The sequence below is a fragment of the Salarias fasciatus genome, chromosome 4 (genome assembly GCF_902148845.1).
Source record: "Salarias fasciatus chromosome 4, fSalaFa1.1, whole genome shotgun sequence".
Lineage (NCBI taxonomy): Eukaryota > Metazoa > Chordata > Actinopteri > Blenniiformes > Blenniidae > Salarias > Salarias fasciatus.
Window position 1 is genome coordinate 19,334,311 of NC_043748.1, and position 19,987 is coordinate 19,354,297.

Below are 19,987 nucleotides of genomic sequence, written 5' to 3' on the forward strand. Positions count from 1 at the left end.
TTTCCAACAAATTTTTTCATCTGTCAGCACTCCTAAAAAATTGATTTGATTTTCCTTTTCTATGTTTATACCTTCGATTTGTACATTTATCTTATTATTTGTTTTATATTTTCCAAAAATTATAATTTTTGTTTGACATAGGTTTAAAGGTGCATTAAGGAGTTTTACAACCTTAAAAATACTTATTTTCCACCATAAATATGTTACACATTTTTAATGATGTGTACAATGTGCCCTGACATATTCATTAAGTACCTCTAACAGCGCTAAACTGTCACTTGAAAGTTGCAGTGCCGGTTCGGCACCAGAGTTTTTTGGGGAGAATTTGAAAGGAATGACGTAATGCGCGCTCCGGCTGGTTAGGTTTCATTATGTCCGCCATTACTCCGCCAGATGCTTAGTGAGCAACAACTGAGCAGGATCTTCCAGAAAGTAAGAAAAGACTGGCTTCTAGCACTGCCACAGCTCCACACAGACTCCACCAGGTAAAAGAAACTTAAATCTTACTTAAGCGCTTCTAAACGAGCGAAGACGGAGTTCCCCTCTTCTGTGCACGCGAGCCACAGGGACGAGTTTTTCACTAAGCTGCATTATGCCCAAGGAGGGGGCGCTGTTTCGCATAAAACGTGCAAACTCCTTAAGGCACCTTTAATGATAACTTATTTTTTATCAAATCATAATTTTATTTTTTTCAACTCTGAGGAGACTAAATCCAAAAATTGCTGAACATTCTCACCAGTCCCTAAAGTACTTGTGTCATCTGGAAATAATATAAATTTCACCATGTCAGAAACTTTGCAGATGTCATTGATGTACAGAATAAACAGTTTGGGTCCCAAAACTGAGCCCTGAGGGACGCCACACACAATATCCAGATGATTAGAGTAACAGTCTTGCATCTTCACAAACTGTTTTCTGTCCTCCAGATAGCTTCTTACACAGTTCAAAACAACTCCTCTGACTCCAAACTACTCCAGTTCATTAATATGTCATTATTTATTGTATCAAACTGATTTTTTCTAAATCAGTGAAAACTCCAGCTGTGAGTATTTAATCGTCTACAGAATTTGTGATTTCCTTGTTAAGATCAATTAGAGCAAGTGGAGTTGACTGGTTAGTTCTGAATCCATATGGACTGTCCAAGAGTGAGTTGTGTTTGTTTATCAATTTATTTTATCTGCTAGTAAATATTTTCGTGAGGATTTTGGAGAATTGTGGGAGAAGAGAAACTGGTCTGTAGTTCTTGAAATGGTCTGTCGCCGTTCTTGTACAGAGGAATGACTTTGGCTGTTTTTATTTTATTTGGAAATTTTCCTGTTTGAAATGATAAATTAAAAATGTGGGTTAGTGGCTTGGAAATCACCAAAGTTACTTTTTTAACTACAACCATGTCAATATTATCACAGTCTGTTGATGTTTAATTACAATTATTCACAGTTTCTATTATTTCTTTTTCTTTACTGGCCTGGAGAAAAATAGAGTTTGGGTTCTTATCTATTAATATCTCATCACCATCTATTTGGGCAGGGATTTTTTTCTACCAGGTTTGGACCTACATTAACAAAAAATTCATTAAACTTGTTCACCGCCAGGTTCATATTATTGATCTTTATATCATTTTCCATAAAATAATTTGGGAAACTATCCTTACTGGGAGCATTTCTAATAGAACTATTCAACAAATTCCATATGCCTTTCATCATTTCAGATCAGACTGTCAAACAAGTGACCATGTCCTCTGATTATGCAAAACTTAAAGGGTTCATCTAAAATTCATGCAATATAAAATAAATCTGTCATTATAGTCTAATCACATACTGTGATTACCAGTGGCATGCCGATGGACTGATTAGCTTTCTGCTTCCATCTGTATGTCGATAATTTATCTCAGCTAACATTCACATGATAGAGCATCTTCCTCCCACTGACTGATGTAACTTCAGTTAACAACAGCAGATAACCTTGAAACTTTAATCTGCTCAGAACTGTTCGAACTGTGTTTGTTGACTCTGTTTTTTTCTCTGACTGTTCTTTCAGATCGATTAGTCATGAATTACTTGACATCAGACTCAAACTGATGAAACTACAAGTGAATAAGAGTCGCAGTCAGAAATTGATGAAGGAAGCAGAAGTAAAGTGCAGGAAACCAACCGCTCTGAAGTGGCTCAGAGACAATTCACAGTCTGAAGACTTCTCCAGTCTTGTGGAAATCTTTAATTTCTTTAAAGAAAAGATTACAGAGGAGGAACAAAAGGATCACAGCAACCGAGTTGACATTACATTTATGGCTCATGGATCCATCAGAGATGTGATGATTCCAGCCTGCTGTCTGTTACCGTTGTCCTCCATCGCAGACGTGGTCCTATATATTCCCTGGAACTCCCTCTCTGCTGGTTTAGGGTACGCCATGGCCACAGGAAGAATCAGACCCCACCACAGAGTTTTTGTCTCTGAGACAGACAGCAGCCATACAATTCCTGCTCCTGACAAACTCCCCGACCACTGGAACTCCATGAAGGCGGCTGGAGAACAGAAGATCCCCAACATCACCGTCAGTCCTCTGAGGCCTGATGATGGAGTGTGGGAATATTACCAGTATCATCAAAAAAAGCACAGACCACCAGGAAGAAACCGCATCGTGATTCCCTTCATCTTCTCAGAGACCATTGGAAGCGTCCCGTTCTCTGTGGTCAGCCTCGCTCTGTCTCTGGTGCTGGACTCCTCCAGATTCACAGCCACCGTCCACTTAAGTTGCTGCCTTGTCGATCAGTCCAGGGGTCAGAAGTTTGATCCAGAGTACCTGAGGAGTCAGTACGCCTACGCCAACAATAATGTCATCATGAAGGTTTCAGCCAATGTGTACACTTAATCCTGGCTGGACCGTTTCAGATGCTGGCTTGGTCCTTAATTGCACATTCCTGCACTGTGGATCCTTCTGTCTGACTCTCAGCTGGACTGTAATGGAAAATGTTTTTCCTCCGATCAGTATTTAATGAGTTTTGTTTGTTTTTCATTCATGCTGAATTGTGTTGAACAAAATGTGATTTATTTCTTGAAAATGAAGCTATGAAATGAGAACACTTTTGAGTGAGTTTGGATCAAGAACAGCTCTGCACTTCATAAAGACAGTGTCATTAATTGTGTCAAAGATACTTACTTAGATCTCTTTTATGCAACAATTTTGAGTGAAAATGCAAAACTTTTGTTAGATTGTCGGTGTTTGTTTACAGGACAAGAGGGATCACTGTCACGACCCGTGCCCCTCCAGCCATGTGGGGGCGCTCTGGGCCAGTTTTGGTTTTGTTTTCCCCATTTTTCCATGCCCTGTCTCTCCTGCTTGTCTGTTCCTCATGTTCTCCTGCCTGGTCTCCTTCCTCGTTAGTGCCCTAATGTGCCTCACCTGTGTCCACCTTATTTAAAGCCTGTATCCCTCACTTGTCCTTGTCGGTTCGTTGTGTGTGTTGTCCGTGTGTTCCGTGTCCCTGCCTGCACCTCGGCTCTTGTTCCTGTTCCCTGGATTCCTGCAATAAACCCCTTTGAACTCTGCCTGCTGCCTGCGCCTGGGTCCTTACACCCCACACCCGTGACAATCAGTCATTGAAAGAGCTACTTTCTGAAAGTTCTTGTGATTCATCTCCTTGTAGTTGGTGGAAATGCTTCTGCACATGCACACCACAGTCGTAGTAAATAGTTCTCCACATATGCGACTCCCAAGTTTCCCAACATGAAACAAAAACTTAAAAACAATGCATTGCCACTTGAAACATTGAGGTGTAGATTTGGCGTAAGTGCAATAATATGTCATCTGCATATAGACTGAATTCATGTTGTGTGTTGGTGTTCTGAATTCTTTTCATTTTACAGTTGTGTGATGTAGCTGTTGAGAAAGAATCAATGAAAACAGTAATTATAGATGTTAAGAGATGATCTCCTTGTCTGGCTCCTGATGAAGTGTGAAGCTGATCCTGTTGGTGGTAATTGTCACCAGATGACAAGAGTGAACAACCAAACAGAAATAGAATAGAAAATACTTTAATAATCCCAGAAGGAAATTCATTAAAGCTTTGATCCAATTGAGTCAAAGCCAAAAGTTTCAAGTGCTGACTATAACAAAGGCTTTGTAAGAAAGAAATGAAATTACTCTTTTCTTTTGTTTTGATAAGTTAATTAAATTAAAAAGCTTTTTTATATTTTTTGAGGCATGTCTGTTTTTTACTGAATCTGTCTGATCACCATGAAGTATTGAGGAATCACGCTTCATAATCTACATTCAGATTGTGAATTTCAGTATTTTTACTTCAGTAAAATGAGTGTAATGTACTTTGGACATAATATTTTTGTTAATACATGTCGGAGCCAATTAGCACCAAGTGTATAAACAGGAAGTGATCACGGCCTGGCAGGTGTTGCTGCCCGGAGAGGAAACACGGTTTTGACCGCCACCGCCGTTGCCGTTATCATCTCCGTTGTAAATGATCTGTGTTCTGTGGTGGAGTTTGCAAAGAGGGAAATAAATGGACATATTTCAAACAAGCAATCGGTCGCCTCAGCTACGTCATTCAGGCCGTAAAGGATAATCAGTGTGTCAGCTGAAAATCTGGGTTGAAGCTTTAAGTGTAGGCTTTGCCCCTACAATACAAGTTTATTAAGTAGGTGTGAATACTTTTTCCACCTATACTCCAGAGTTTATTCTTCTTGACACAAAAAAATCTTATATTCTTAAAATAAAGAAGAAAATCTGAGAAATCAACAAGTGTCTAAAACTGGTTTATTTAAGATTCTCTCAAGAGAAGGAGAAAGTGAGAAAATACTTTGCAGGGTGATTCAGGTTCAAACCAGATACTTCATATAATGAGCGAATAGCAACGGCGCCATCTAGTCAGAGCAAAGCAGAACAATGATATTTAACTCCTGCAAGGACGAGAAAAGAGAATGACGTGAAAAGGCAGAGAGAAGAAGAAAGCTTAGAAAAAAAAAATCACCAATTTCCAGGCAGGCCTTTCTTTATTTTTCAGCTTTAAAATTGTGGCGTTGTCAATATTAGTCACAGCAATGAAACCTGAAGCTCAAGCTGTGTAGGCATTGTTTTATCCACCTGCTCACCTGTGCTGCTGATCTTCAGGTAATGAGCCTCAATTTGTCTTTTCTTCACTCTGATCACACAACAAAGCTCCAGACTGAAATAGGAGATATGATTGTCTGCTGTAAAAGATTTAACCTCATAAATATTTTTATCCAAACAATTCATTCAAAATTATGTGATTTATTAGCTGCTCTCGACAGAGTTTTCTGATATGAACATTTTTAATAAATACTATGTGAAAAAAAAGAAATCATCTGTCGGTACAGATGCCGTTACACAGCAAATACACAATAAAACACAACCCAACAAAAGTCTTTCTACTGAACTCAGCAATATCTTCTATCCATCCATCCATTTTCTACCGTTTAGCCGGGGCCGGGTCGCGGGGGCAGCAGTCTCAGCAGGGATGCCCAGACTTCCCTATCCACAGACACTTCCTCCAGCTCGCGGCCAGCCGCGAGACATTGTCTCTCTAGCGTGTTCTGGGACTTCCCCGGGGTCTCCTCCCAGTGGGGCATGCCTGGAACACCTCCCTAGGGAGGCGTCCAGGAGGCATTCTAACCAGATGCCCGAGCAACCTCAGCTGGTTCCTCTCGATGTGGAGGAGTAGCGGTTCTACTCCGAGCTCCTCCCTGGTGACTGAGCTCCTATTCCTATCTCTAAGGGAGCGTCCAGCCACCCTACGGAGGAAGCTCATCCCGGCCACTTGTATCCGGGATCTGTCGCTTCACACTCAGCTGCAAACTGCCCTAGCGCATGCTGTAGGTCCGGGTTCGATGAAGCCAACAGGACAACATCATCTACAAAAAGCAGAGATGAAATCCTGTGATTCCCGAATCGGACCCCCTCCGGCCCCTGGCTGCACCTAGAAATTCTGTCCATAAAGATTATAAACAGAACCAGTGACAAAGGGCAGCCCTGCCGGAGTCCAATATGCACCGGGAACAGGTCCGACTTACTGCCGGCAATGCGGACCAGACTCCTACTCCGCTCATACAGAGACTGTACGGCCCTTAACAAGGGGCCCTGGACTCCGTATTCCCGGAGCACCCCCCACAAGACACCACGAGGGATGCGGTTGAACACCTTCTCCAAGTCCACAAAACACATGTGGACTGGTTGGGCAAACTCCCACGAGCCCTCGAGTACCCTATGGAGGGTGTAGAGCTGGTCCACTGTTCCACGACCAGGACGAAAACCGCATTGTCCCTCCTGAATCCGAGGTTCGGCTATTGGTTGAATCCTCCTCTCCAGTACCCTGGCATAGACTTTCCCGGGGAGACTGAGGAGTGTGATCCCCCTATAGTTGGAGCACACCCTCCGGTCCCCCTTTTTAAACAGGGGGACCACCACCCCGGTCTGCCAATCCAGAGGCACCGTCCCCGACCGCCACGCGATGTTGCAGAGACGTGTCAACCAAGACAGTCCCTGCACATCCAGAGACTTAAGATACTCAGGGCGAATCTCGTCCACCCCCGGTGCCTTGCCACCGAGGAGCTGACCAACTACTTCAGTGACTTCAGCTTGGGTGATGGACGAGTCTGCCTCCGAAATCTCAGCCTCTGCTTCCTCCACAAAAGACATGGTGATGGGATTGAGGAGGTCCTCGAAGTATTCCTTCCACAGTCCAACAATATCCCCAGTTGAGGTCAGTAGCTCTCTACCTCCACTGTAAACAGTGTTAGTGGAGACCTGCTTTCCCCTCCTGAGGCGCCGGACGGTTTGCCAGAATTTCTTTGAGGCCAACCGATAGTCTTCCTCCATGGTCTCCCCGAACTCCTCCCAGACCCGAGTTTTTGCCTCCACAACCGCTTGGACTGCAGTTCGCTTGGCCTGCTATTACCTGTCAGCTACTTCTGGAGTCCCATGAGCCAATAAGGCTCAATAGGACTCCTTCTTCAGCTTGACGGCCGCCCTTACTTCCGTTGTCCACCACCGGGTTCGGGGGTTGCCGCCACAACAGGCACCAGACTTTCCCAGCAGACCCTCACAACACGTTTGGGTCTGCCAAGTCTGTCCGGTTTCCTCCTCCGCCAGTGAATCCAACTCACCACCAGGTGGTGATCGGTCAACAGCTCTGCTCCTCTCTTCACCCAAGTGTCCAAAACACACGGCCGGAGGTCAGATGACACGACAACAAAGTCGATCATCGACTTCCAACCTAGGGTGTCCTGGTGCCAAGTGCTTAGTTTAGTTTAGTTTAGTTTAGTTTAGTTTTTTTATTTAGCACATACAATAAAATATATCACATAAACAAGTGCAGATTAAAAGAAACAGTGCAGGGAGGAGCGAGCAAGCCAAAAGGCTTATGAAGAGCCCCCACCTAATAAAATTATACAGATATCGTTAAAATGAAAAAATAAAATACAAAACACGGCAAAAAAAAGCATCATAAACTTTTATGCAAAACATAAAAGAAAGAAAGAAGAAAAAAGACAAAAGAAAAGAAAAATGCTGTTGACCTTATAAGAAAATGCTCATGATAATGAACATTCTGCTGATCAGGTATAGGCAACACTGAAAATAAACTAAAAAGAAAACAAATTAGCAGTCTAGGGAAAAGCTGAAATACAGAGCTCTCTTGGCTACACTTTTGAATTAGATGCTCTCTTGAGCGACTTTTGAGGATGGATAGAGATCTACAATTTTTGGCAATGTTGTACCAACTGTTCCAAACTTTGACACCTCTATACCTAAACAAAAAATGGCTTCTAGATTTAAGACATTTGGGCGGATGTAGAGCTGAGGCCTGTCGTGTTGAGTAAGAATGAAAATGACAATTTGCTGCAAAGTATGTCCTAAAATGCTCAGGGACCTTTTCTTCTGAGGAAAATATCTTGTACATAAAAATGCATATTTGATAACTGTTAATATCATAAATAGTGAGAATCTGGAGATTTTTAAATAAGGGAGCAGCAGTAGCGTCCCAAACAGATCGAGATGCAAGTCTAACAAAACGATTCTGGAGAATTAGGATTTTTTTAAGAGCGGTTGTAAATGTACTCCCCCAAACAATATTGCAACATGAAACATGAGGATAGATTAGACTGTAATAAAGAGTAAGAAGACACTGTTTACTAACAAGGAGGCTAACTTTCTTTATTATACCAATATATTTGTATATTTTCTTACTCACACAGTAAATCTGTTCTCTCCAACTCAAACTCTCATCAATAATTATTCCTAAGAATCTTGTAGATGATATTTGGGGCATCTCTATAGAGTCAAGCCTGCTTTAAAACTTGGAAATATTTTTCTTGCTCATTATTCTTTTAGAAATTTTTTCTTTAGTGTTTTTAGCTTTGTTTGTCTTGATTTCAGAAAACTGAAAAATAGCTAGATGATCTGACAAGTCAAGATACAATACCCAGATTTCATACAATCAGTCAGACAGTTTGAGAGGATGTTGTCGATAAGAGTTGCTGATGTCTCTTTAACTCGTGTTGCTTTATGAATAAGAGGGAAAAAATAAATATAATACAGAACATTAAGGTAGTCCTCAACAAGGGTATCTGACTTATGTTTAAGGAGATTTAAGTTAAAGTCACCTAAAATAAAACAATTTTTATTCTCACTGTTAACACGGTCAAGTAAACAAAACAAGCCATCATTAAAGTCTTTGATGACAGAATCTGGAGGGCGGTATATTGCTCCAACAATAATACTCTTTCCACCAGTGACAGGAAGTTCAACAAAAATAGACTCAACGTCAGACATGTCTGTTCTCAGAGAAAGATCATGTCTTATTTTGAAATCATAATCAGAATGAATAAACAGAGAAACTCCCCTTTTATTCTGTTTTCTCTTACATAATGGACTGAATTGTAATTTGGAAGTTTAAATGTTTCTTTAGAGTCTTCTGTAAGCCATGTTTCCGTAGGGCTATAACTGAAAAATCATGCCTAAGTGAAGATAAATAATGAATAAAGTTGTCATAGTTGCATGATAGACTTCTTATGTTGAGATGAAAGAAGAAAACATGTTTGCTGGCATAGAAGAACATCACTCATTGAATTGAGATTCATCATAATAATTACAGAGGTTAGAAATGTCAAATGTGGAAAAAAAAATTTTGATCTGGGTCAACATCACCATTGTAGGCATCAAACTTAGGACCATCAAAGGACTTGAAAATCTGATCTTCCAAGGCAATGTAGCAGTCAGCTGAGTTACAGTCCATGGGTTCCGGGTCTAGGACTAAAACAGCTTTATCCATTGTTTTGAATTAAGAACTAGTAAGGCTTTCTGACAAAACAAAAACAACACATAAACCAAACTCAACCTCATGTTGAGCCTGCACTTCCGCCTTTGGGCTTCATGATCAGCTTGTCAAACCTTAGGGTGGCGATGTCACCTCTCTCACGGGCAGCCTTTAACTCTGGGAGGAGATCTCTCCTCTTTTTTTTGGACAGCGTCTGAAAAGTCCTCATTAATGTAGACGTTTGAGCCTTTAAAGCGATACTTCAACATTTTGGCAAATTGGCCCATTTAGCGCAATTCCTTAGTCATTTCGAACAGCATACTTACTTTTTTGGTGAGGGCGAGCTGTTGTTTATTCAGAGGTGAGTCGGGGAAGGTTTTCGGGACGGACACAATGGCAGTGGATGGTATTTTTGTTCCCCCTCGTCAAACTCATCAAATACAAAATCCAGCAACCCCAAAACACTTTGGTGGACACGTTATAATCCGCACATTCACCACGCTGTGGAACACCAACAAATAATATTGTAGCGTTACGACACTGAAGCAAATACTGGGAACTACTTTTTCTTTTGAAATCACTACGCCCAGACGCCATGTTTAGTAAGTAGTTCCGTCTTAGCAATCTTTGCATAAACAACTCAATCTCGTAATTTTGCATTAATATTTCACAGCATAGTGAATGTGCGGGATTATAACATGTCCACCAAAGTGTTTTGGGGTTGTTGGATTGTGTATTTGATGAGTTTGACGAGGGGGAACAAAAATACCATTCACCTCCATTGTGTCTGTCCTGAAAACCTTCCCCGACTCACCTCTGAATAAACAACAGCTCGCCCTCACAAAAAAAGTAAGTACACTGTTCGAAATCACTAAGGAATTGCACTAAATGGGCCAATTTGCCAAAATGTTGAAGTATCGCTTTAAGTTTGTTTGCACATGATTGAATGGTCTGCTTGTCTTTGAACCTCAAAAGCTTGACAATGATTGGTCTGGGCCTTTACGCACTTATGGACACCCCTGTGCTCGAACATAGTGTTTGTTGTGGACAAACTGTGACTAGCACAGAAGTCCAATAACAAAACATCACTTGGGTTCAGATCAGGGAGGCCGTGGGATCCAATCACCCCCCCTCCAGGTCTCACTGTCGCTACCCACGTGGGCGTTGAAGTCCCCCAGTAGAACAATGGAGTCCCCAGTCGGAGCACTGTCGAGCACCCCTCCCAGAGACTCCAAAAAGGCCGGGTATTCTACACTGCTGTTCGGCCTGTAGGCCGAAAAAACAGTGAGGCACCTATCCCCGACCCGAATGATGCGACCCTCTCGTTCACTGGGGTAAATTCCAACACATGGCGGCTGAGCTGTGGGGCTATAAGCAAACCCACACCAGCCCGCCGCCTCTCACCGCGGGCCAGAGAAGTGGAGAGTCCAGCCCTTCTCGAGAGGTTGGGTTCCAGAGCCCAGGCTATGTGTGGAGGTGAGCCCGGCTATATCTCGCCATTACCTCTCAACCTCCCTCACAAGCTCGGGCTCCTTCCCCCCAACGAGGTGACATTCCATGTCCCTAGGGCTAGTCTCTGTGTCCGGGGATCTGGTCACCAGGCACCCTGCCGTTGGCTGCCACCCAATCCACATTGCACCCGGCCCCTTCGGTTCCCTCGGTGGGTGGTGAGCCCACCGGAGGTCAGGCCCACATCATCCCTTCGGACTGAGCCCGGCCGGGCCCCGTGGGCAAAGGCCTGGCCACCAGGCGCTCGCTTACAAGCCCCAACCCCAGACCTGGCTCCAGGGTGGGGCCCTGGCTGTGCCCTACCGGGCAACGTCATTACCTTTGTTGTCTTCCTTCGCATAAGGGCTTTCGAACTGCTCTCAATCTGGCCCATCACCCAGGACCTGTTTGCCATGGGAGACCCACGAGGGGGCATAAAGCCCCCCGGCAACATAGCTCCTGGGATCATGCGGGCTCTTAAACTCCCCCACCACGATAAGGTGGCAGTTCTAGAGGGAGCAATATTTTAAAGGAATACTCCACCCAAAAAACGATTTGGCCTCATTTTCTACTCACCCTCATGCTGAGAAACACTCTGGAGCACTTTTTTGACGATTCAAATGCAGTTGGAGATGTTTGGGGATTTTCGTGGTCAACAAACAGGGACCGACAGAGCCCGACAGAAAAAGTGGTCCATAAAATCCACAAAACGTTCCCATTTTCCTTCATACTGCTCGTCCGCTGTAATCCAAGTGTCCTGAGCACGTAACGTCCATAATTAATTCTTAACGAGGTCATTTAGTACATTTTAAGAGCCCAAACAGGGCGCTCTCATACAGCTCCATTGCATATCTGCGCGCGCACCCTGAACTATGGAAGCCGCGGCAGACCAAGCAACACGCTTGTGCCCTTTCAGCAGGACACCGAATTCAAAGCTTTAAAACAGTAGCCAATCACTTTTGTGATTGCCCACAGCTCGGTCACTCACAGCAGAATATAAACAGCGGAACTTCTTCTTCTACGCTTGCAATTTAGAAAAGTAGTCGCTGAAAGCGCGCAAGCGTCTGGCTTGGTCTGCCGCGGCTTCCGTAGTTCAGGGTGCGCGCGCAGACATGCAATGGAGCTGTATGAGAGTGCCCTGTTTGGGCTCTTAAAATGTACTAAATGACCTCGTTAAGAATTAATTATGGACGTTACGCGCTCAGGACACTTGGATTACAGCGGACGAGCAGTATGAAGGAAAATGGGAACGTTTTGTGGATTTTATGGACCATTTTTTCTGTCAGGCTCTGTCGGTCCCTGTTTGTTGACAACGAAAATCCCCAAACATCTCCAACTGCATTTGAATCGTCAAAAAAGTGCTCCAGAGTGTTTCTCAGCATGAGGGTGAGTAGAAAATGAGGCCAAATCGTTTTTTGGGTGGAGTATTCCTTTAAGTTGTTTTATTCAGATTCATGGAATTCCGACTTATGAATGTTCCTGTTGGTTGTGCTGAGTGGTCGCCACTCTGTTGCCTCTGAAGTGACATGAAAAGAACGTTGTTCACCAGCACAGCTCACAGTCCAGCGCACAGGCTCGCCATCTCCAGTCGGAGAGGATCCAGTATTTATATTTTTAATGTCTTTTGAAATTAATACTTCAATTACAATCGAAATAATGGTAATATACTGAATGAAAAAAACAAAATGAATCAATCTCAGAACTTATAATTAACTCCTTTGATCACTGGACAGAAAGGACAGTTCAGCTTTTATCCTCAGCTTACCAAATCCTCAACAAAAAAAAAAAAAATAGTATCAAGATATACTTTTAGCACCAAATGCACATAAAAACTCATCAAAACAGCAACAAAACCATATAAAATGCAGAATAGCAATGTTGTGACACAGTTCTTACTCCAACAGAACACAAAAAGCCAAGAAAATACTTTTATTAAGCAGCATTTTACTACTCATGCTTACCATTAGTTTCATGCAAGCAGGCCATTAGCATTTTTACCCTTGTGGTAATTACAACACAACTGACTCAGCAAGATGATGTTCAGTCACTAAACCCATCTTTTCCTCAGGTGGAACTTCAACCCACAGCTGTGAAAGTCCAACTAACATTTGTTATTAGAATTTGCAATGTGGTTACGAATCTGATGGCACCATATAGAGAATGGACAGCAGATACAAACGCCCTCTTACCAAAATAAAGCCTCTTTCAAAATAAAATAGTACATTAATTATAAAAGGAAAATGTGACACTTTTTCTCTACTGGGGTTACATAAAGCTAACTAGCAAGGTGCATCTACGTAAATGACTTAAAAAAGGGTACATATGAAATCATTTTTTGTGTCTTAAAGGGGCGGTACACTGTTTAGACCTTTATACATGTCAGAAATAATCTCATCTCTGTGTGGTATTCCCCCAAAATTCTTCCACACATGACTTTCTCTTTCACTTTGCAGTTTTAAAACTGAGGCGTTACGAGCTTAATCACCACAATAAAACCTAAAGCTCAACCTGCTGCTGATCTTCAGGTAATAAGTCTCAATTTGTATTTTCTTCACTCTGATCACACAATGAGGCTTCAGACTGAAAGAGGAGCGATGATTTTCTGCTGTGAAAGATTCAACCTGATAGATATGTTTATCCAAACAATTTATTAAAAAGGTTTTATTAGCTCAACAGAGTTTTCTGATACAAAAAATAATGATAAAGTAAATACTATGGAATGCAGGCAGCGCTCACCATAGATATACAGTTTATAAAGACTGGGTGAATCACATTATCAGCCAATGGAATCGAGCGTCCACACTCAGTGGTCATCTGACGTCAGGCAGCTCACTCCATTCATGCACTTTAAATACTATAACTTGCACAGTTTTGTACCGATTTTGAAACTGTTTGGTTTGTTTGGTTTGCTCAAATTAGATTTTCATTGTTAATGAGGTTTTGGCATATATTATTTTCATCCCAGGTTCAGTGAATGCATCGCAGTGCTACAAGTGGTTGTGTCCCCTGTACCTTGAATGCACCTCATGCAGCTTGTCTCACTTTCAGTTTCAGGGAAGTTGGAGGAGACGTGACTCTGTTAGATCTGTTTTTTTTTTGTTGGAGATATTTCATCTTTTTTGTGTGACAAGGAAGCGTCTGTGTTGAGTCCGGGTGATACCTTAAGCAGAGAGCTCAAGAATATTCCGGTGAGTGCCCAAAAATGTGTGTCAATTGCATCGTGTCCCACAATGAGGAAAAAAAAAAGTGAAACTGTGTGTATGCGAAGCTATTAGAGAAAAAAAAAACCAGTCGGGATATTTTTCTTTTTTTTTGGCACAGAAATGAGGGAATGTGTTTTAATAACTTTGGTGAGATGTTAAGTTGTGTAGAAAATGTAGAAAGTGAGTCGCACATCTACACGTTTTTTCCTGCAGATGCTGTGGTTTGAACCAACTCACTGTGTGGAGTGACACGTGGGCCAGATATAACTGTTTTTGTGTTTTTCAAATATAAAATGTTGTATTGGCCTATTATTTTGAAACTTGGGAACAAAAGAAAGAGAGATTTATTGGAAGATTTTTTTTATTATTTTGTGACAAAGGATCAATTGTAAGATAAATCTTATGGTTGGAGCTTTCTTTTCTTTCCCTCTCTAAGCAGGGTTGTCAGCGCCAATCTCCTTACGAACCTATTAGAACCCTAAATTTGTGTGGATTTAGATGGATTGGTTTGACACCACATTGATTTGATTTTTTTTTTTTTTATTCTTTGGACTACACAAAGAAGCAAGGGTGACATAAATGTCAGAGATGTAGTTATGACACTGCTTACTTGTGAATAATCATAACCAATGAGGTCTAATCACAAGCGCAGGGTATTTATGTTAAATCAAGACATAGGCTACAAAAATTCGGGTACAGAATGAGAACTGGATGTATTTTATATGTATACATCTTCAAAATATGCGAATAATGTGAATTATTACATGTTTAGTTAAATGTAATAATTCAAATAGTTTCACTCTATTGGTAATATTTATGTTTATTCTTTATAATGCATTATTTTTCATGATACTCGTCAATGTCTTTGATATCTTGAACATAAAAGTAACATTTATTACATTTAAACCCTCAAAGAGACTTCATGTATAATTTAGTTGCTCAACTTGTGAAGTAACTATACAAATGCACAGAGCAGAGAGTGAGGGTGAATTTCAAATGAACACAAACTAAATCCTTCAGTATTTCCCCAAAACAAGAATATCTGCTTTGTGCACATCACTCGCTTCACCTTCAGTTTCCAGCCAACAGCTTGCATGCAGTGAGATGTCTGCCAGTGAAGACGAATTCAAAACTGCGATGAAACATCTAGGTATACATCTAGCGAGGGGTGGGCGATATGGCCTAAAATTTATATCATGGTATAATTTGAAACTTAAACAGTAAAAGGTACATATAACGGTAAAAGCCAAAATTTCTGCAGGAATTTTCTAGTTTGACATATGAATTTTAGCATAACAGTCTCTTAATGGTTACCATAGCACATGGTGAAAGCAAGGAAGCAGGAAGTGGTTTTTAAACTATTAAATAACATAAGTCAAGTTACTTTGAATCCAAACCATGTCCAGATTATAGATCAGGGGTCGGCAACTTGATTTGGCATCCGGCCAATTTTTTTTTTTTGACTGATCCCCGTTCGTCGGTGGCTAACAGCTAAGCTAACAGCTGACTGAGGCACCGGGCTACTGTGTCCCTGAAGGCATCAAGAGCTGCAGGTTGTTCACTAACGCAGAGGGTTTCCAGGTGTTTCACAGGTAATGAAGGCGCTTTAGGAGGAGCTGGATACTCACAGGTTAATGGACGGTGTTACTGCCTCCGTGAAGCAGCTGCCTCAGATTCTCAAAATCACCTGGCGGGCCAGATATTGTTCAGCCGGTGGGCCGCCAGTTACAGATCACTGTTATAGATGTTGCACCAACCTTTTTCACGAGCTCTTCCTCTGTTCACTGCTCGCTGCTCGCAGCCATCGCTGTTGTTGTGTACTATTTCTTCTGGGAACGGGCATCTAAAACGTTGCATTACTGCCACCTGGAGGACGTAATGTGCTATCGCGGTTGGGTGGTATGACCAAAATCCCTACCGTGGGCCAAATTTATATCACATACGGCTTATACCGTTTATCCCGCCCACCCCTACATCGAGCATATATAACGGCTAGATTATTGCCTTGATATATATTATGGCGTTCATGTTCTCTCTCTTAACCGGTACATCGACCAGGAAGTGCAGTCAGCCCGGTGAAGCTTGGAAAGCATTTGAGTCCTGATGTCCAGATAATTTCAGGAGATGATTTATTCAACTGTGATGTTTAATTATTATTTTCTGTGCTTCTTTTAGTGGCAGTCATCACACCCTGCTGTTCTGACTTAATTACATTACTTCAAGGTATGTCATAGATGTTCATAATTTTTTCAATAATAATATGCCCAACATATTTTACTACCTGTCTGTTTCACAGAACTGTCCGTGAGTGTTGACTGTCTCTGCTTTTTTTTTTTCTTTTAATCAAAAGTTAAGTTTGATAGGCCTTTTTGTTCACTTATTTTCTTGGTTTTGTAATTTGTTTTGGGTATTTATTCTAATTGGGCTAAGTGCAAATGGGTGCTTTGGCAAATTTGATTACTTGTGATTTGTAACCTTGTGCATTGGCCTTATACTGTTCCGGATTGCGTTGGAGTGCGTTAGGTCCTATCGATCACTTTGTGTCATCCCCATCCCTCTACACTTTTGCACGTTGGATCTGCTGTTGCGTAGCCATTGCCCACCAGTTGCTCCCCCTGACTGTGGGATTTAATCTGTTCATGTTCTCATAAAGTCTCCTAGTTTTTGTGATCCATGTTCCTCCTGTCCTGGTTACTCTGGACACTTACCTGTCTGTGTGGTGAAGAAGGGTGAGAACCACTAGTGGTACCCGTATATAGTATTGTAGCGATCTTGGAGCGGTGAAGGCAGCGAGGAAGAATGACTGCTCTTTAGAGTTCAGCAGACTGGAGTTTATTGTTAAAACAACTAACCCAGCTGCGCACAATTTATATATAAAGAAAGAACAAAATAAAGTGCTCAGTTTAAGAAACAAATGGAAACATCAGCTTTAGATGACCTTTTCCTCTTGTTCCTTTAGCAATTTCTTTTCTGAACAGTCTTAACCAGTTGCACAAGAAACAGAATATCAAGTCAGTATACATTTTCTCACTCTTTTTCTACTTTGACAGACAGTAATGTGCGCAGCTTTACACACTCCGTGCTGCAGTTTGCGCCCCTGTTTTAGGTGGTGAAAAAGATTTGTCGTGTTTCCACCCTTGGCTGTAACTTGTTTATAGCACTGCTGACACAAACGTGACTTTGTTGCTGGTCTGATACTTTAAAACTGAACCATCTCCAAATTACTGAGCCACTGCTTTTTCTTTTACTGACCAGTTCCTCCTTGGCGTGCTCTGCAGCCGCTGCTTCCTTCATGCTTGTAAAGAGTGCCAGAGTTTCGCTCTCTGCCCCTCCCCCCTCTGAGCACGAAAGAGGAGGGGTGGGGGCGCAGAGCAGTGCAGAGAGCTCCGCTCCGGGTCAGCAGCGCAGCAGAGCAAGGATCACAGCGCAAATTTGAACTATATCGATATAAACGATATAGTCTAATTCCATACCTCATTTAAAAATATATCGATATAATTTTAATATCGATATATCGCCCAGCCCTATGTGCGTATCAGGGGTTTACCAGACATGATAAACAGAATGTTGTTTATGTTCTTTCCAGAAGTTTCACTTTCAGTTTTTCCGATCTTCAGTCCATCATGAACAGAGTTCAAACAGTGACGAATCAGAGAGACACAGACCTGCAGTCAGACGAGGAGGACGTCGGCATCCTGGAGATGAGGTGAGTCTGTCGACAAACAAACCTCCCAGAAATCCAAAATCATCTCATGACACTCACACTGGAGCAGGGGAGATGGACTCTGGGCCTCCAGTGCCCATGTGCCACAGGTTTTCAGTCCCTCCCTGCTTCAGCTCTCCTCAGTCTGATGTTGATGTTTAATCTGCTGTTAACTTTAATCTGCTCAGAACTGTTTGAACTGTGTTTCTTGATTCTGCTGTTTCTCTGGCAGTTCTTTCAGACTGTTCATGCGTGGATTACGGCGTGCCTTTCTTGCCTTCGTCGTGGCTCCCAGTCAGATGTTGATGAAGGAAGCAGAAGAAAAGTGCAGGAATCCAACAGTTGTGAAGTGGCTCAGAGACAATTCATGGTCTAAAGACTTCTCCAATCTTGAGGTGATCTTTAATTTCTTGAAAGAAAAGATTGAAGTGGAGGAGAAGAAGGACCACAGCAACACTGTGGACATTACATTTATTGCTCATGGAGCCATCAGAGATGTGATGATTCCAGCCTGCTGTCTGCTACCTTTGCCCTCCATCACGGATGTGGTCCTCTATGCTCCCTGGAATTCCCTGTCTTGTGGTTTAGGGTACGCCATGGCCACAGGAAGACTCAAACCCCACCACAGAGTTTTTGTCTCTAAGACAGACAGCAGCCGTGAAATTCCTGCTCCTGACAAACTCCCCAACCACTGGAACTCCATGAAGGAGGCTGGAGAACAGAAGATCCCCAACATCACCGTCAGTCCTCTGAGGTCTGATGATGGAGTGTGGGAATATTACCAAGACCTGCAGAAAAAACACGGACCACCAGGAAGAAACCGCATCATGATTCCCTTCATCTTCCCAGAGAGCATTGGAAGCGTCCCGTTCTCTGTGGTCAGCCTCGCTCTGTCTCTGGTGCTGGACTCCTCCAGATTCACAGCCACTGTACACTTAAGTTGCTGCCTTGGCGATCAGTCCAGGGGTCAGAAGTTCGATCTAGAGTACCTGAGGAGTCAGTATGCTTATGCCAGCGATAATGTCATCATGAAGGTTTCCGACAACGCTTACACTGAATCCTGGCCGCACCTTGTCAGACGCTGGGTTGGTTAAAATTCAAAGTTTCACATCCCTGAACTGTAGATCCTTCTGTCTGACTCACCTGGACTGAAACAGAAGATTATTTTACTCTACTGACCTTTTCATTTTTTCCTGTCTTTTTCATTGTTCTTGTTGGTTTATTTTTCATGTACGTTGAATTATGTTGTACTGGAAAAAATGTGTTTAATTTTTTGAAAATTGAATTGAAATGAGGACAGTTATAATGAGTTTGAATCAAGAACAGTTCTGTGCTTTAATTTAACACACTTCATAAATACAGTGTCACTGATGGTGTGAAAGTTTCAGCATTCTTACCTGTAATGCTGCTCTGTGTTCCTCAAATTGCCCAGTGGGGACAAAAAACAAAGCAAAACATGATTTGTTCATTTACTCGACGTTTTCCCGTGGTAAACGTTCCAACTTTGTCTTCTTGAAAACAGGCAAAAATTCAACTTTCTGAAAATGCTGGTGGTCCATTTCCCTGAGTGTAGACCGTAGAAATGCTTCTCTGGTGTCTGCGTAGCAGAGCTCAGTCGATGGCAGTAAGAACAATGTTTACCTCCAGAGTGTCATGATTCCCAGTCCAGATTCTCCTGGACTTGGTATTTTTAAAGTTCATAGTCAAGGTAATAATAATCCAACTTGGTCGTCTGTTCAACGTCCATTTACTGACCACTGTTCATGTTTATTACAGATTGTTCTCTGCATTTCAAACAGAACAGAAAATACTTTAATTGTTACACCCTGTGCCTCTGCGGCCATGTGGGGGCGCTCGGAGTGGTTTTGTTTTGTGCTTCCCTGTCTCACCTGTTTCTATCTGCTCCTCATGTTCTCCTGCCTGCTCACCTGCCTCATTATCGCCCTAATGTGTGGCGCCTGTGTCTCCCCTATTTCAGCTCTGCTCCCCTCACTTGTCTTGTCGGTTCCTTGTGGGACTGTCTGCGTGTTTCTTTTCCCCGTACCTGCACCAGCGCTACTCTGCCCTGAGATCCTGTGTATTTGGAAATAAAGGAGTTTTTGATCAACCTGTGCTGCCTGTGCTTGGGTCCTTCCACCCCGCACCGTGACATTAATAATCCCTGAAGGAAACTATTTCAACTTTTCATCCAATAAACGATTGATCCAAAGCCAAAAGTTTCAAGTCTTCTAATGAGAAAAGAAAAGCTGACTTTATCCAAAGCTTTCTGAGAACCTAAATAATAAATTACTCCTTTATCTTTCCTTTGA

At 42.3% G+C, this 19,987-nt stretch overlaps 2 protein-coding genes across 4 annotated transcripts in view; both read left to right on the forward strand.

Moving 5' to 3' along the window:
- The first annotated feature begins 5,088 nt into the window (after positions 1–5,088).
- Positions 5,089–19,987, forward strand: part of LOC115386608 (uncharacterized) — a 28,353-nt gene continuing 13,454 nt past the window's right edge. Inside the window, exon 1 of the mRNA XM_030089005.1 lies at positions 5,089–5,122. The gene's annotated coding sequence lies outside the window, so the exon portion shown is untranslated. The remainder of the gene's footprint in view (positions 5,123–19,987) is intronic.
- Positions 13,210–19,768, forward strand: LOC115386609 (uncharacterized). 3 transcript variants are annotated; one of them, XM_030089006.1, is made up of 5 exons: positions 13,210–13,297; positions 13,821–13,960; positions 16,151–16,198; positions 17,562–17,681; positions 17,911–19,768. In XM_030089006.1, the coding sequence occupies exons 4-5, from the start codon at positions 17,599–17,601 to the stop codon at positions 18,770–18,772; spliced, it is 945 nt and encodes a 314-aa protein (XP_029944866.1). In that variant the 5' UTR covers positions 13,210–13,297; positions 13,821–13,960; positions 16,151–16,198; positions 17,562–17,598; the 3' UTR covers positions 18,773–19,768. The 3 variants fall into 3 exon arrangements, with proteins under 3 accessions (XP_029944866.1, XP_029944868.1, XP_029944867.1); XM_030089008.1 differs by having other exon boundaries at positions 17,593–17,681; XM_030089007.1 differs by lacking the exon at positions 13,210–13,297 and having other exon boundaries at positions 13,810–13,960.